This window comes from Dermochelys coriacea, chromosome 1, assembly GCF_009764565.3.
Source record: "Dermochelys coriacea isolate rDerCor1 chromosome 1, rDerCor1.pri.v4, whole genome shotgun sequence".
In the NCBI taxonomy this organism is placed as follows: Eukaryota; Metazoa; Chordata; order Testudines; family Dermochelyidae; genus Dermochelys; species Dermochelys coriacea.
The window spans coordinates 266,950,649-266,969,039 of record NC_050068.2 but is presented as its reverse complement, the minus strand read 5'-3'; the positions used below and the strand labels follow the sequence as shown (position 1 = coordinate 266,969,039).

At 40.4% G+C, this 18,391-nt stretch overlaps 1 protein-coding gene across 6 annotated transcripts in view; it reads right to left on the bottom strand.

Annotated features, from left to right (window-relative positions):
* The window catches only part of ANKS1B (ankyrin repeat and sterile alpha motif domain containing 1B), a 740,833-nt gene that overhangs the window by 585,309 nt on the left and 137,133 nt on the right, over positions 1-18,391 (bottom strand). For all 6 annotated transcript variants that reach the window (XM_043491651.1, XM_043491643.1, XM_043491691.1 and 3 more), the window contains exons 4-6: positions 13,350-13,646; positions 7,199-7,274; positions 5,287-5,388 (exon numbers count right to left, since the gene is read on the bottom strand). In XM_043491651.1, coding sequence (XP_043347586.1) covers positions 5,287-5,388; positions 7,199-7,274; positions 13,350-13,646 — 475 coding nt within the window. The remainder of the gene's footprint in view (positions 1-5,286; positions 5,389-7,198; positions 7,275-13,349; positions 13,647-18,391) is intronic.

The following is an 18,391-nucleotide window of genomic DNA, read 5'->3' as shown; positions in this document are numbered from 1 at the left end:
GTGGCTGAATCCTGGAGCCCTGAGCCCCGCCTCCTGCCACGTGGGGCAGAAGCCCAAGTCCTCCACCCCATAGGGCTCAAGCCCTGACCTCCCCACTCTGGTGGCCGAAGCCTGGAATGGCAAGGATGGGACCAAAAGGCAGAGTAGGTCCTCAGCGGCCTGATACACTTAAGTCACTGACACTGTCAGCACCAGCATCGTTCCCGTTGGTACTGGTCTCCACGGATGCCCAGAGGCCAGAATCGGAATCAATGGTATGGGGTGTCTGCCCTCCCTGTTCTGTAGTGAGGGAGGTTCAGAGGCATCTTTGCCATCCCACATGCCAGAGATGCCCCATATGCTAGTCCATGCTCTTCTTATGGGAGGCAGAAGAGTTTCCACGGGACCTATAGTGCTCCCGATTGGTCCAGTTCAACATCTTCTTTGCTGTGACAACGAAGAACGACTCCTGTGCCTTTTTGGAGAGGCCCCTGCAGTGGAACAGGAGGCAGCAGCACTTTCTAAACCGGAGGGCAATTTATAGCCTGAAGAAGGCCTCAGTACTGGGTCAGGCCTCAAGGCCAGTTCAAGCAGGTGCTATTTAATGTGACGGTCCCGTGCCACCTAAGTCCTCTTTTTGACTGATCTACATTTTTCTTTCCATTTTTTGTTGAAATTTCAAATTTTGTCCATCTCTAATTAGCAGCAAATTCTGTAATTGTGCTGTTGACAGTGATATAATTTTTTTAAGATACCATATGGGCAGGATTCTTGTTCTTGGATCTTGGTTCCTTAGAATGAGACTGATGGAATTCCTTCAATTACTTAAGTTTTTGACCCTAGAGGAAATGGCTGTAGACAGGGGCAGGGAGTTGTATGGGACCGTGGTGCCCAGGCTCCAGCAATATTCAGGGCCCAGGGGCCCAGTTCCAGCAATGTTCGGGGCCGGGTCTCTCCCCCAGCCCTGTCTACCACCCCCACGCTCCTCTCCCGAGTGTCCCCTGGTCCCCACTTGCTGCCCCTGCGTGTCTCCCCAGGGCCCAGAGCGTCCCTGTCTCAACCTGCAGCTCCATTCTGCCTCCCTGCATCAATTGCCACTGCAGGGTCCTAGTGCCCCCCATTCACTACTGCCAGGGCAGACTGACCCTGAGTCTGCCCTTTCCACTCAGACCCTTTCATTTTCCAGCAGGACCTCCACCAGCACAGGGGGCCCCCCCGCCCACAGTCACTGCTCCTGCCCCATGCTAGACAAGGGGAAGCCCCACCCCCCATCCCCAGTGAGGCTACAGTAAGGAGCAGCAGCAGGGCAGGAGGCGCAAATGTGATGGCAGCCCCCCTCCTCCCCGCAGCACCCATTGCAGGGGAGGCAAGGGGGCTTCCTGTACCTGAGAGGGGCCCTAGGAGCAAGTACAGTGACAGTGGTATGAGGTGAGTGTGGTGCAGGGGGGAAGAGAGGGACCCTCCCCCGGAGCTCGCTGCTGCCTGCGGGGAGAGGGCGGGGGAGAATCCTCCTCTTTGGCCCTTGCCCCAGGGCAGCCTGTCTGCACCCCAAACTCCCCAGCCCTGTCCCACCCCAGAGCCCGCACCCCCGGCCAGAGCCCTCACCCGCTGCACCCCAACCCTCTGCCCCAGCCCTGAGCCCCTCCCACACCTGAAACCCCTCATCTCCAGTCCCATCCCGCCCCAGAGCCCTCACTCCCACACCCCAACCCTCTGCCCTAGCTCTTAGCCCCCTCCCACACCCCAAATCCCTCATCCACAGCCCTCACCCCTGCAGCCCAGCCCTCTGCCTGAGACCCTCTCACACCCCAAACTCATCACCAGTCCTACCCCAGAGCCCTCACATTTTTACATTATTTTAAAAAATATACAGTAGCTCCTCGCTTAACTTTGTAATTATGTTCCTGAAAAATGCTACTTTAAGTTAAATGATGTTAAGCGAATCCAGTCTCCCCATAAGAATTAATGTAAATAGGGGAGTTAGGTTCCAGAGAATTTTTTTTTTTGCCAGACAAAAGACTATATTTTATATATACACAAACAGTATAAATTTTAAACAAACAACTTAATACTGTACACAGCAATGATGATTGTGAAGCTTGGTTGAGGTGGTGGAGTCAGAGGGTGGGATATTTCCCAGGGGATGCCTTACTGCTAACTGATGAACTAGCATTCGGCTGAGCCCTCAAGGGTTAACACGTTGTTAATCCAGCCTCACACTCTATAAGGCAGCACAATGGACAGGGGTGGGGAGGTGGAAGACAGCATGGCAGAGAGAGACAGAGACACACTCCCTGTGTGTGAGAGAGAGACTTTGAGACAGCAGCTGCTGCCAGCAAGCTCCCTCCATTCTGAGCCCTGTCTTGTCCTGCCCCCTGCTCTGTGGCAATGCAGGGGCAGGAATGGGGGAGGAGGACACCCTGACATCAGCTCCCCTCTTCCCCCTCCCCTCCCTGCACAACAAGCAGGCGCTTCACAGGAGCAGCTCCAAGGCAGAGGGAGGGAGCAGCAGAAGGCAGTGGGGGGAGGGACAGCTGAACTGCTGGCAGTTGATAGTCTGCTGGGCGGAAGCCACACAGGGAACTTAGGGGAGCTGATGGGGGGCTGTTGGCCCACCCTGGTTCCAAGCCCCCATCACTAGTGCTCCAATGGGCTGCTCTTTCTGCAAGCAGTGGACAAAGCAGGCGACTGTCAAACGACACTATAAGGGAGCATAGCACAACTTTAAATGAGCATGTTCTCTAATTCAGAGGTTCTCAAACTGTGGTCCACGGACCACCAGTGGTTCGTGAGCTCCATTCAGGTGGTCCACGGATTGTTCCCTCTAAGGTGCACTCCTGGGCGGCCGCACGTGAGAGAATGAAGGGCCACCCACCTAATTAGTGGAGCCGCACAGGCATGGCTCCACTAATTAGGTACCTGGACCCTGGAGAAGATGCACATGTAAGGTGAGGTGGTGACCTTGGGGGGAATAGGAGATAGGTGGGAGGGGGCAGTGGTGTGAGAAGACGGGTGGAGGGAATATGGGACATGCAGGGCTACTGCGGCCAGAGAAAGAGGCTCCAGGACTGTGGCTGCTGGGGAGAGACCCCCTTCCTTCCCAGCTTCAGCTCTGTGGCCCAGCCCGAGCTCAGGGGCTGCTGCGGTGGGGGAAAGAGCACATCCATCGCATTAGAAAGGTTAAGACTACTGATAATAAAATATGAGTTGTGTGCTTTTATCTGTAGAACAAAAAAAGTTAATTATTGTTAAGGGGTTTTTTTATATAGCACTTTTATCCAAAGCGCTTTACAATAGGTAGCTAACGGTAAAAACAACATTTGGAAAGATCATTAAGTGGTCCGCAAAGACCCACAGCAATTTTCAAGTGGTCCGCGGAAAAAAAAAGTTTAAGAGCCACTGCTCTAATTGATCAGCAACGTAACAACAAAACAACATTAATTGGGATGACTTTAAGTGAGGAGCAGCCGTGTTAGTCTGTATTCGCAAAAAGAAAAGGAGTACTTGTGGCACCTTAGAAATTTGTTTTTTTTTCCCACCAAATGCATCCGATGAAGTGAGCTGTAGCTCACGAAAGCTTATGCTCTAATAAATTTGTTAGTCTCTAAGGTGCCACAAGTACTCCTTTTCTTTTTAAGTGAGGAGTTACTGTATATTGGCTTACAAGGCAGGTCGAGGGGGGCGGGACTTGGACTTGTTCTGGGCACCAACAAAAATTATACAAACCTGCCGCCCCTGGCTGTAGAGGGTGGAACATGAGCCTGACCCTGCAACTGAATGTTATAGACTATCATCTGCCAAGTATAAATATTGACCTTTGAACGTACCATTCATTTCCTGATTGTAATTGACAAAGCAGTTCCCTGTTTGAGAATTCATTTCTGCATTGCTCCAACTGTGTTACTGAAGATCAGTATATTCTTTTCATATTTACCCATACATGCTCAATTCATGTTAAGTGGTTGCCTCAAGCACTTCAGCCTAGGCTTTAGCATCCCAGTGCATAACTTTGTAACATCCACTTCTGTGGTTTTTCTCTGGCACTTTGGTGTCAAACCTGGTGCCTGTCTCAACTCTTTAGAACCATATTATTGTAACCTCAGCTCCATGCAGTAGCCAGTTCTCTTCAAAGTGTTCCTGAACTATGAAATCTTGTTTTACTTGGTACATCAGCCCCTGAATAAGAGCATTCCAGTGTCTCTCATGTCTTTTGGTGCAACAATGCATGCTTTGAATTCTAAACATCAAAAAGAATGTAATCCATTTTAATGCTTTTTTGCTGCTCTGCCATCCAATCTGTTCTTGCAAGTATGTCTTCAAAGGAGCAAAGAAGGTTGCTCAGAGGTTTCAAATTTTGTGTGTGAAACAACTATGCCCATAATGGCAGCTATGTTCATGGCTTTGCCTGCCTTAGGGTCAACATTGATGTTCAAGGATGCCAAATTTGCCTGCAGATGTCACCCTGTGTACTGAGGAAATGTGAGGAGCACCTTCAGACCCTCCTTATGCACCTCATTGAGACTCCTCAGTGTCCAGCACAAAGCCAGCCAGGAATCATGTGAAGCACAAACTCTCAGAGATAAAGCTTGAGTTGGTGACAACTGCTAATTGCCCTGACTCAATGCTGGCATTGCATACACTGGCATGGGCCTGGCTTGCCTCTGGTAAGCCAGTGGAGTAGCTTCCTCATCTTTCAATCAGTTTTACTACTAATGTACTGACCAACCAGTTCTACAGTACTTAAAAGTAATAAATTCTAATGAAATTGGTAGAGACAAGGTGGGTCAGTTAATATCTTTTATTGGACCAACTTCTGTGGTGAAAAATACATGCTTTCAAGCTCCATAGAGCTCTTCTTCAGGTCAGCGGGGCTTTAAAGCTTGTCTCTTTCACCAACAGAAGTTGGTCCAATAAAAGATATTACCCCACCTTGTCGCTTTTGCATCCTGGGACCAACATGGCTACAACGCTGCAAACAATGAAACTGAAGTGAGATATTACCAAAAGTTAATTTTACAAATAGTAATGTAATATTAAGTGCAAATGACATATCAAATAAGTGTGACTTCTTATATTTTGTTATCAGAGGGAGAAAAGGGTGAAATTTTAAACATGGTACAACAAAAGCTAACCATTGAACTTTGTATGAGATCTACTTTCCAAACAATAACCATGTACTGCAGTCTTTTTAATTCACAAGAAAATCATGAAGTAACACAAGAATAGAATAGTATACATTTTAATTTACCCGTAACTTTATTCTAATTTATCTCTCATTTGATTAGTATACAATTTAATATGACTTACCTTGAAGTAGCGTAGCAATTTGTAGTGACTGCTGAGATGGATGTTCTTTAAGGATCTCTAAAACAGTCCTACCTAAACTATCCTTTATGTTGGCATCAATTCCTGAAATAAAAAAAACTATAATGTACTGTGGAAAGAGAAAAATGTAACTCAAAATGTCTCACTTTATAAATGTAGTACATCAAGGTTCGCAAAATAGCTACTAACACCTGTCTCTCCCTGTGTAGGAGAATCTCTCCCTGAGAAGGGAGAATCAAACTATGCTGGATAGGCAGAGAGACAAGCAATGAGGAGATGATGCAGGAGGAATGACGGAATTAATATGAAACCACTGTATGCTGTGACCAGAGTAATTGTTGCCAAGTTGTGAGAGGTAGAAGGAGAGTTGGGTTGTAGTACATTGGGCAACTGAGAAACTAGTTTACACTCCCCCCTCCCCACACACACACACAAATGAAATACCCAAAAACTTTGTTAATGCAAAGTTAAGGTTTCCCAGTGGTGCCTTGTACTCTTCCAGAATGTGGAGAGTTACTAAACTTAAACCTCTGAAAACCAGGACACAAAGAGTTAAGGTATATAAGGTTAAGTTTTGTATACCTTATCTCTGATCTCTTTGAATGTTGCCCTAACACATCAAAAACAAACATTCTAGCATTTTACCCTTACAGAAATTACAAAACACTTTGGGTACCAAGCACACGAGTACTAGAACAAAGTCAAACACATGCTCTTTGCTAAGGCAAAACCTGTGTTTAAGTAGCATAGCAAAATAGAGCTACCTATACCTGGGCTATATTCAAACAGTGAGCCTATTCCACAGAAACCGCCCCAGATTTCAGATCGTCAGAGGCTCCTGTGGATGGAGACGGATGGGGGACTTGTTGCTGATGTCCTTTATTTTTTGTGTGCTGAACCCATACATTTTTGGCTCTCTTCCTGTGTGTACAGCACAACAGATATTTTGTTCTCAAACTTGCCTCTAGTTTGATATAAACTGAGTCACATAAACATTGAGTCCGTAAGTGGAGATGTTACTTTTATTCCTTTTTGTCTGTAGTATTTTCTGAATCTAAAATAAAGTTAATTTAGATGGTCATACATGCTTTACTCAGTGTATATGTAAATACAAGGGTTGAAAGAGGCAGCAGCAACCAGTTCTGCGCTTTAGGGGTATAGGTAGTGTTGCTTCAAGAGGGGCCCAGACTTGAGGAGTCCACATTTCTCTAGGTTGCACAAGGGGCTTTCTTGGTTCAGACACTGAGGGGCTTGTAGGATGAGTTGGAATCCCTAGCGCAGGTAGGGTGCCAGGGCAAGAGGTACCTGAAAAAGCAGGGGGAAACTCTTTAACAATCCATCTGAAGGAAGCATGAATCCTCTGAGGAGAGATCTGCTTTGATCTGCCTAAATCGCCTTACAATTGAGAGTGTCTCAGGAATCTGCCTTTCGTGGGACTCCTTCACAATTGAGGGATTCTTGTAGGAAAGATGGTCTCAGCCTAACCTTGTACCTGTTTTACTTCCTGGTCTGCTACCTACTTGGATGGGTGAATAACCTGACTTAGGGTCTGTCTTGTATGTGGAGGCCAGATAGAATGGTAACTTCCTGGCCCTGGAGCAGGAGGGCTCGCTCACTGCATGAGTAGGCTGTACTGTAGGCACCAGTGTACAGCTAGAAACTTTCCAAGCCTCGGTGGTCTACTCCATGTTCTCTGGAAGCTGATGAGCCCCTAATATGCAAAGTTGACGTCACCAAAAAGTTTCAACATACATACAATCTCTACCTGCAGTCAAGGAGGAACTATACCCAAGCATCTAGGCTAACACAGAAGATCAAAAAGAAAGCACTTTTTGAAATCAGAAATATGAAGGACACTTGATAGTCTAGAAATCACATGAGAAATGTGGTATACCTGTTTCTAGCAAAATGCGTACTACATCCACCTTTCCAAATAAGGCTGCTTCATGAAGTGCACTCCCCTTTTCTGTCTGGAATAGAACAATACTGATGCATTAAAAACACTAAAGTACCAAGGAATCTTTTCAAAAAGTAATATATTTAGACAAAGAACATTTACTTTTTGCTCTCTTAACTATATTAAAAGACTGTTGTTTGGGCAAGAATAATTACCAATAATATTTATTAAAAACCATTCATACAGGGCTACAACATACAGAAGAAGAGAAAGTTCTATGATAAAGGTCACTTAATAACCATATAAAAACAAGATACAGTAAATAAACATGGCCCTGATTCTGCAGTTATTAGGCAAAATTCCAAGTGAAATCACTGGGAGTTTTGCCTGAGTAAAAATTGCAGCTCTGATAACAAAACTTAGGGTAAGTAAATAAATCTATCTTAGGGTTTCATACTGGTACCCATCACAAAAGTATATGGGTGCCTTCCATACAAAATCAATAGTAATAGTGAAATCCCTAGTGGACCCCAGGGAATCTCTGGCTCTTCTCCATTTTCAAGGTAAAAACTCTACGTGGGGAAAGATTTGTTTGTGTGTGTGTTTTAAATCTGTTGTTGTTGTTGTTTCTTTTTTACTTTTCTTGAGAGGTATATTTGAGTAGAAGGGGGGATTAGTGTTGTGAGTTTCTCTCTTGCTATGGTGGAAAATCTTTCAATGAAAAAATACTTTTATTCTGTGCATTAAACTACTGATTTTTGTTATTCCTGACTATAAGAATGTACCTGTCTTATGACGCAAACCATATTCCTTTCAGGTGCAACACAGCATGAAACTTAATAATGAGAGTTACACAGATTTGCAATAGCAAGAAACTTAGTTTCACATAAAATGGCAAAAATTGGAAATATCTCTTGCTATGGCATTATTTTGAAATAAAACAGAATTTTTTAAAGTGTCAAATGTGAAGACCTTTTTCATTTACAGCTGATAATGCAAATATAATAGCACACTTTTATTCTCGATGTTATAGCAAGTAAAGTCAAGACTTACAGTCAACTTTCTCTGTCTTATTCCCTGAAGGCTTTTATATCCTTTTGGAGTATATGTTACCCTCAAATCTGGAGTGAATCCACTGATTTCAATTTTCCATGCAGTAAATACAGAGGCCCTAATCAAGATTGAGACCCCATTGTACTAGGTATATAGTAGAAGACAGTCCCTGCTCCAAGTAGCTAATAGCTAAACAGAGAGTACATAACAGGTGGAAAACAACTAGGGAGTGAGGGAAAAGAAAACTTTTATAATTTTATTGGTACACCACGATACAAAGATCAGCTAGGTGTACAATTTGCAGGCTCACTTGCGAGCTGCAAGATTTTTTATTAGTTAGTGTTTTAATTAGGGCTGTTAATTAATCACAGTTAACTCACATGATTAAGTCTTAAAAATTAATCACAATTAAAAAAAATAATTGTGATTAATTGCACTTATAACAATAGAATACCAACTGAAATTTATTAAATATTTTTGAATGTTTTTCTACATTTTCAATATTGATTTCAATTACAACACAAAATACAAAGTACACAATGCTCACTTTATATAATTATTTTTATTACAAATATATGCACTGTAAAAATGATTTAAAAATAGTATTTTTCAGTTCACCTCATACAAGTACTGAAGTGCAATCTCTTTATTGTGAAAGTGTAACTTACAAATGTTGGGTTTTTTTTGGTTACATAACTGCACTCAAAACCAAAACAGTGTAAAACTTTAGAGACTACAAGTCCACTCAGTCCTATTTCTTACTCTGCCAATCACTAAGACAAACAAGTTTGTTTACATTGATGGGAGATACTGCTGTCTGCTTCTTATTTACAGTGTCACCTGAAAGTGAGAACAGGCATTCACATGGCACTTCTGTAGCTGGTGTTGCAAGGTATTACATGCCATATATGCTAAACATTCATATGCCACTTCCATGCTTCAGCCACCATTCCAGAGGACGTCTTCCATGCTGACGATGCTCATTAAAAGAAAAGCATCAATTAAATTTGTGACTGTACTCTTTGGGGGGAGAATTTGTATGTCTCTTGCTCTGTTTTACCCGCATTCTGCAGATATTTCATGTTATAGCCATCTTAGATGATGACCCAGCACGTTCATTTTAAGAACTCTTTCACAGCAGATTTGACAAAACGCAAAGAAGGTACCAATGTGATATTTCTAAAAATAGCTACAGCATTCGACCCAAGGTTTAAGAATCTGAAGTGCTATCCAAAATCTGAGAGGGACGAGGTGTGGAGCATGCTTATGGAAGTCTTAAAAGGTCAACGCTCTAAAGCGGAAATTACAGAACCCGAACCACCAAAAAAAGAAAATCAACCTTCTGCTGGTTGCATCTGACTCAGATGATGAAAATGAACATGTGTCAGTATGCACTGCTTTGGATCGTTATCAAGCAGCATGGAAGCATGTCCTCTGGAATGGTGGTTGAAGCATGAAGGGACATATGAATCTTTAGTGCATCTGGCACATAAATATCTTGCAACGCCGACTATAACAATGCCATGCAAATGCCTGTTCTCCCTTTCAGGTGACATTGTAAACAAGAAGCAGGCAGCATTATCTCCTGCAAATTGTAACCAACCTTGTTTGTCTGAGTGATTGGCTGATCAAGAAGTAGGACTGAGTGGACTTGTAGGCTCTAAAGTTTTACACCGTTTTATTTTTGAATGCAGGTTTTTTGTACACAATTATACATTTGTAAGTTCAACTTTCATGATAAAGAGATTGTACTACACTACTTGTATGAGGTGAATTGAAAAATACAATTTTTTTGTTTTTTACAGTGCATATATTTGTAATCAAAAATAAATATAAAGGGAGCATTGTTCATTTTGTATTCTGTGTTGTAATTGAAATTAATATATTTGAAAATGTAGTAAACATGCAAAAATATTTAAAATAAATGGTATTCTATTGTTAAAAGCACGATTAATGAGGATACATTTTTTTCATCGCATGATTAATTGTGATTAATTTTTTTAATCGCTTGACAGCCCTAGTTTTAATATATAAGTAAAGAAGAGATTTTAATGAATCTCTACTAGACAATGTGCCCAGTCCTTATCATTAGGCAGTTCATAATGGATGTGGTTTGGAGAAGATGATTTAAAGTATAAGGCGGTAGCTTTGCAAGTTGATTCAAGGAGTGTGTTCCACATACAAGTGACAGCAAGAAGACTAGGGCATAGGTGTTTGTGGGAGAAATGAACTGACAGGCAATGGAGATTGCCGTCATTAATGAAACAGAGTGGAAAGGTGAAAACAGGGTAAGATAAAAGATTGGATAAACAGAGGTAGCTAAGTTGTGAAGGGCGTTCACAACTATGCATGGAACACATTGTACTGTGCAATGTCATTTAAGACTAAGGGCCCAAAGTCTATCACTCACCAAAACCTGTGTATTTCTCATATGTTTCAATTAAAATGAAAACTTCAAAGCATAAATAGTTGAAGCAGATTTGTATTGCCCACTTCTAAATAATTTCAGACTGAAGGACATTGGAAAGACCTGGGAAATGAATAAAATGTGTGATTAATTCAATTCAAAATTAAATGTTATCTATTATTAGCCAAAATATTTGCTAAGATTAAAAGTGGTCAGGGAGTGCAGAAGAGATTAATAAAATGGCTAAAGTAAACCTTCCTACACAAATAAATGTTTACAAACACAAAGGAGATTGCAGATACTTCTATAATTGTGTCTCTATATTCTGAGAGTTCTTTACTGCTGATAAAGCTGAATTTGTTTAAAGAGTATGAACATGTACAATTTAATTTACCACACGGGGTTACATTTTTTATATTTTCTTTCCCAATTAGTGATGCAGAGCAATTTAATGAATACTAAACAGCTGAGTTCAGTTTTAAGTAACAGATTTATATTGTACGCTCTGTTCAGTTTAATGAACTGATAGTAATTATCAACAAAAAAAGTATTCAGAGGTTACAGAAGTAATAAGTTAAGAATATAGACAGAGCCAACTTGGCAATGTACCAAGATGCAGAATGAAGGGAATTTATTGACAGAGAAGATGGATATTGCTGGGAAAATAAATAAATTCTTCATTATGGAGAGAAGAGCAAACATAGCAGAAACAGAAATTGATCCAGCACATAAAATGGAAAGTGAAACAAACTAAGGGTACGTTCAAAATTGGTTAAGAAAAATTAGAGCACCTGAAAATAAACGTAATTGTAGGATTCTAACACAGATGACAAACAAAATGACATTAAAAAGTTGTGAATATTTTTCATAACTCACTAAAAACAGGTGAGTTATTGTACAAAGGCTAGCAAGAAACTAAAGTAAAACCTATATTTAAAAGAGGATCAGTGTCAAAACTAAGAAACTAAAGTCTTTTAAACACTGTCTGTCATCAATGTTTCTAGTAGGACATCTGTAGAACGCTCCAACAGCTGCAAACTCCTCAAAAACAGCACTGATTTAAAATGAGAGGTCACATTTAAGAAATTTCATTAACTTGAGAATCAGCAACAATAAGAGTCAAGGGGTGAAGTAGGCATAGACTGAAGAATGTTTTCAATAAAGTATTTTATAGATTATAACTAGATATTTATATGAAAGTTAATAAGTATTATAATGATGATGAAACTGTATAAAATTGACTTAGGAGAATTCAAAACAGTGATGACATTATATCAGTTATATAACAAGGGCATAACCCATATCTTGTAGAGATATTGGATAAAAATTCATCCCTGACTTAACTCTATTGATCTATATGGCTCTACAACATGGATGATTTTCAGAGCAAAATACTATTTCTTATGCAAACCAGCATTAATGCAGTTTCCGTCTATTTCTTCCTCATTCATTTTCTGGAGATGCAAAAGGAGATATATAATCAGAAATACTTTTTGGAGGGATGTGTTCCTCCTTTCTCTAGCTTTCTTACTTTCAAATAGTGTAACTAAAAAAGATAATCCTGGCAGCCAGCAAGCAATTTTATATTTGAAGTAAAAACATTATTTATACTCCAGACATAGTCCAGCCATACAAAACAAGAGAAATCACATATATTATGTAAAACAGGGTCAAACACTATATTTCTTCTCCTACTCTTTAACTTAGAAACCAGATCATTTCCCCACATTGAAGAGTGGATATACATGGTTTATTGCTACAGTATTGTATATATTATACCTCCCTATAGTTTTTTATTTAAAACTGGCACCCTATTAAATATGGAATTGTATGCTGCTGAAAATAATTATGTTGAGTCAGAAGTTTCAGGAATCTATTGCAGTACAATTTTGGTGCAGTGAATATTGATTTGTACTAGGCTTATGTAATAAGACCAAAAAAATCAGAAAATGGAACTCCTAAGCATCTATATCTTTGTCTTTAGAGCTGGATAGACCATTGGAAACTGAAGCTGTGTGGCTCTAACCACTCCTACAAAACAAAACAGCTTCCAAGGCAAACTTCACTTAACTGGTGGAGTTAGAAACACGTGACAACCAGAGGTCTAGTGAAGCAGGCAAACCAGTGGATGCAGTTGAACTTGCCAACAGCTGTCTTCTTAATTTGTGTTTTGGCATTCTTATATATTCTTCAAGTCTATGTGTGTTGAATAAACTGATTATCTGTATATCTAAAGTGAAATCTCAGGTAAACTTATTTTCTAGCTTCCATACTCTGTTTAGCACAGAAGACCATAGCCTCAGTAGATATAAATCAGTATAGTGTCTTTGAGGCCAAGGGAGGTATAGCAATTTACACCAGCTGAGGATGGGGCTATGCCAATTTACATCAGATGAAGATCTGGCCCATACTATACAATTAATCTCATAGGCCCTGGTTCAGGGAAGCATTTAAGCACATGCTTAACTTTAAAATAATGGGATTTAAGCAAGGGACACTTTCTTGAATCAGGGCTATAGTATCCAGTTAAGTACACGCCATAGATGGTAAATATTAGTCTATTTTATACATCACCTTGCAGAATTTCATGATTTTTTTTAAAAAATGCTACATACATGTATTTTAAAACAGAAAAATGCCTGGGAGCTTCATTTATATATAAAGACTGGCAGAAAATAGGACACTAACTTGGCAGCTGACATCCATTCCAGCCTCTAGTAGCACCTGTACAACAGCTTTGTGGCCATTACGTGCAGCGAGATGCAAAGGTGTGTGTTTCCTAGTATTGCAGCTCATCAGGTTTGGATATGCATTGATGATCATCTTCACTACCTGCAGACGCCCATATAGTGCTGCCAGATCCAAAGAAGTTTCTAATTTATTGTTTCTTATTGTAGGGTCTGTTAGTTCTTCCAGTAAAACAGCAACTACTTCTGAATGTCCATATTGAGCTGCACAGTGCAAAGCCGTTTCATTTTCATTGTTCTGTTAAAAAAGAAAATCTTAAGAAGTTCATGTTCAATAACACAGAATGCTAACTCTGCCTTTACTAACCCATTGTAAATAAAAGCTTTGAAATATGATGCAATTTAAACACTGGGAAACAAATCTACCAAAGTGTTACTAATTTAGTAAGAATGTCTCTAACCAAGCCTGGTGATCCTCCAGCAATTCAGCTCTGCGCACACTGGTCGCAGCCATCTTCCTTACCATACTGCTAGTGGAAGGAATTTCAGTGCCTGTTGCCCTGACCATCTGGCAAGACCTGTTATCTCTCTCTTGACCCAGCTTCCTCTGAAATTACAGTTCAAGATCTTTTGCTCAGAAATGCTCTAACAGCACCCTAACTTAATAGTCTGCCATGCCACAACGGGTCATTTGAAATAAAAGCAAAGGTTGTTAAGATAGTAGAGAAATACAGAGAAAACTTGGAAAATGAAAATTGTTTAAACAACATTTTAATCATTTAGTATCTAACTATAAATATTGCTGCTAAAGACAATTATAAACCTTTGTGGCAAGAGCTTTGTGTGATAATAAGAGTCCAGACACCCCCAGGGGAGAACAGGCGGTTTGAACCCAAGAATAAGCTGCTGAATCAACTGATTCTATATAACGTTATTGTGCTATAAAAATATGTGGAGTAAGATCTTTCATGAAAACATTTAATGTTCTAAACTTAATGGTTACTATGAGATATGTATACAGACTGTGGTTATAATTTATGTAGTTGTGTTTACAGAAAACCATTCTCATGATCTGTACTACAGCTTCACTGCCACCTCACAGCGGGGTGGAGGGCAGTTAGGCAGGGAGGGGCAGCCTTCTCAACCAGAGGAGACTAGCTCCAAGCCCCTAACATTGTACCATCCAAGAAAAGACAAATGATGGGTCATTAGAGTTAATGGAAAGTCATTGAGACAACCAGGAATTCTCCCCAATCTGAATAACCATGAGTAATCATGCGGGGAGTGGGGTGGGGGGGAAGAAGTCTTTCAAAAAGGAGAATAGAAACTGAAGCTTTCATCCAGAAACTGTCTGTGAAACACTGGATTCCCCCCTACAGTTAAGGGGTAGGTTGGCAAAATGTGCAAAGGCAATAGGTAATTTGTATTAGAAAAGTTTCAGAGTAGCAGCCGTGTTAGTCTGTATTCGCAAAAAGAAAAGGAGTACTTGTGGCACCTTAGAGACTAACAAATTTATTTGAGCATAAGCTTTCGTGAGCTACAGCTCACTTCATCAGATGCATTCAGTACTCCTTTTCTTTTTGTATTAGAAAAGGAATTTTATCTAATATAGAATTGCAAAGCCTGAGGCTGTGTCTTATGCTTATTTACTGTGCAACTTGTATATGTTAGCTCTCCCTTACTATTTCATTTTTGAAAATGTGGTTTGTCAATTAAATAAAGCTTTTGTTTATTTTTACCCCAAGCAGGTATCAGGCGTGCAAGCTAGGTGGAGCATGCGTGCTAAAGTGAGCTGATAACTGGGGGACTCATCTTCCATAACCAGTTTGGTTCAAACATCTCCTTGGGACCACATCCTAACCAATATAGAGAATAAGCAATATCTTCTTTGACTGCACTCTTCCTGTCTTGCAGACAAACTACAACGGTTGAGATTTTTGAGATCCTTTGTATGCTCTAATGACTCCCAGTGCATCTTTGATGATACAAGTCTCAGTTAAGAAAAGCTCTGTAAACAGTTTGTGCCCAATACCATACCCCAAACCACAAGTACGAGTCATTCATACAGGCCTAAATTTTCAAAATGTTGTGAACAAAACTGCATTAAAATAAACAGGCAAGCGAAGCCTAATTTTCATGCACACTTACAGCAATTATGTATGCACATCAGATAATTGCAATAAAATAGGCAATTATGGTACATTGTGCATGCAATTCCCTTATTTGCATATGCAATGGAAGTAGTTTCACATAGAAATTAGATATGTAGCTGCATCCACATTTTGTATGAATAATATTTAAAATGTGGGCCCTAGAAATTTTATAAAGGTTCAGAAGTTTAATATAAAATTATAAATCAGATATAGCTACCCATCAAATATACAATTGAATTTTTAATCTGAAGGGTTATAACTTTTGTAGCCATTCATGGATGATATATAAAAGCATCTGGAATCTCATGTCAATATTTTGATATATTTGTCTGAAAACAATTCAATTCCATTTTCATTAAATCATCTGCAGTTCATACATCCCTAATGATCTAGCTATTTATATTTCCCTAAGGATGATTCAAACAAAATGTGTCTAGCTGCAAACATATAGGTATCTAAAGATAACAATTAGTCCAAAATCCTAATACGGTAGGATGGGATGAAAATTAATTCCTTTTGTATAATGAATACCTGACCTGACTTGTTATATGAGAACATATTTAAAGAAAAATAGATTTTAAAACACTATTTTTAAATAAGATATTTTGTAAACCACAGTTCTCTGAAAAATATTGTTCTACATTTTTTGCATAAACCCGCATGTGCCCACTGGCAAAAGTAAAACTATACTTGGATTAAAGATAAGACAAACTGATTTTGAAATTAAAAAAATAGGCATTGCTGAACTAGAAATAGATCCAATTTGGAAAAGACCTGATACTAATTAAACAATACATATCTGCTGATAGAACAGGCAATGTATATTCTGCGTTATACCTTTAATTAACCTTAATAATACAAAATAACCCCCCACCCCTCCAAAAAAAATATCAACGGATGGAGTTATTCATGAACGACAGGCAGAATAACTGACTTTTAAAGAGAGAGTTCCAACCTATTTGGGAACCCTGTACAATATTTATCTAACTAATTTGACAGACTGTCAGTATTCCCATGAAATACTTTATCCTGTAAGTAAGTAGTGATACTAGTGAGGAATATTAAGTGGGTTCCTACAGAGTCAGAATACTCTGAATGTAGGAGGGGTGGGAGAGGTTCTCTAGAGAGAGAAGACCAGGATTTGTATAGACTAGTTCCGCCCAACTTGTCTGCCCATCCTGGAGATAAGATCTGAGCTGAACTTAATGTATTTTTGTTCATTTCTGTGTTAATAAAATCAACTCCCATGACGGAAGGAGTTTGGACTCTACATAAGGTGTGGACTGTATTTGAAAACCTGCTAACAATGGCATGCTCATCACCAAGGATTGAATCATCCCACCAGATCTGTGCATTGAAGAAAAAGGGTGGGGGTGATCAGCCATCTCCACAGCACTGTTTCCCTGCCCTTTGGATGCCACAGAATGCACTCTGCAAGGTGATACTGGGGAGGGTGTAGAGAATGGATTGGCTGGAAGAGAAACAGGGGGCAGGTCAGAGGGAAGGGGGATACAATTACCGTTTCCAGCCCTATGGAGTTCAGGTGGAAAAAATAATACATCCTGGGTCTGTATTATATTTTCCACTGAGCCCCCTCCTGAGAATCCTGAGAACAGCCTTGCCAGGGTGTGGTTGAAGGAGGGGAGTGCAGGGGAGGAGGGTGGGAACCCAGGAACTAGAGCCAGTGAAGAGGCACTGGGTATCCACACAAACAGCCCTGACCTTCTATGACACATGCCAAACTGTTGAGATCCACCAGGCAGGGTAGACAAACCTTGCTCTCCAGTGAAATGATGGGAAGGAACTTTGCAAGGGGATCCTTACAAAATTCCTGCCCCCGACACCCTTCATGTTTATTTTTACTGAATTAACTTGACCTATGGAAAGTAAAAATCTAACATGGCTATGACCCACTGAGGCACGGTGACAACAAGGACTTAGAGATATCAAAAGCATGACTTGGTACACATACTAGACAGATAAATGGGTGATCCTAAATGGACCACATTCACCTCCTGCCATATAACAGGCTGACAGTGCTTGCTTGAAGCACTCCACCCTGTTATCAAGTGTTGATCCTGCTGGAAAAAAGTTAAGCAGGTTCTCCTGAGTCTCTCAGGCAAAGGGCTTGTTACTCTATTTGGTTATAATGGAGTTGGGAGTGTCTTTCTAGAAAGAGGTAATGGCTGATTAATCCTGTAGTAGGAACCCTAAGGGCAGCTATGACTGGAGAGAACTCTTGAGATTGATGTTAATTTCTTTGTTAAAGCCATGCCCTAGGAAGGGATTTGTTTTTGATTCTTTTGGTGTGCAGACTTTGTTTTACAGTAAGTTTAGAAAGACACCTGCCCTTCTTCTTTCCTTGCTTCAGGAATGGACTAGTAAACTAAGGAAGAGCAGTGAAATGGCCATGTACAGCCCATATATTTCCACACAAACAGCCTGCTCCATCCAAAAACAAACAGAAATCAGAACTCACCGCATGCCCAATGCAGTCAAATATTTTTTTAAAATTAAAAATCCAGAGTATTTTAAGACAGACTAAAGACCCAATTTTTTCCCCACTCCTCTAATAACCCTCATTCACCGAACTATTCCAGCCTAGAGCAAATGTAGAGCTGTGAAAGTGGGACCTTGAGAGCTTGCTTATTTGAGCTCTCTAATATGTGGTCTGCATTCTTCCAGAGATTTGTGTGCTTCTTTCAGTTTGTTTATTTAGGGGCTTCTATAGCTGTTTGAACTTTCTGCTATCTTGCCTTGTTGAGGAATTGGGTTCCATGACCTGCTAAGGCCTGGTCTGCCCAGAAAACTACAAATATTTTATGACAAATCAACCACTGGGTGATTTAAATACAGGGATGAGATTAATGTTAACCTTCAATTAAGAAAA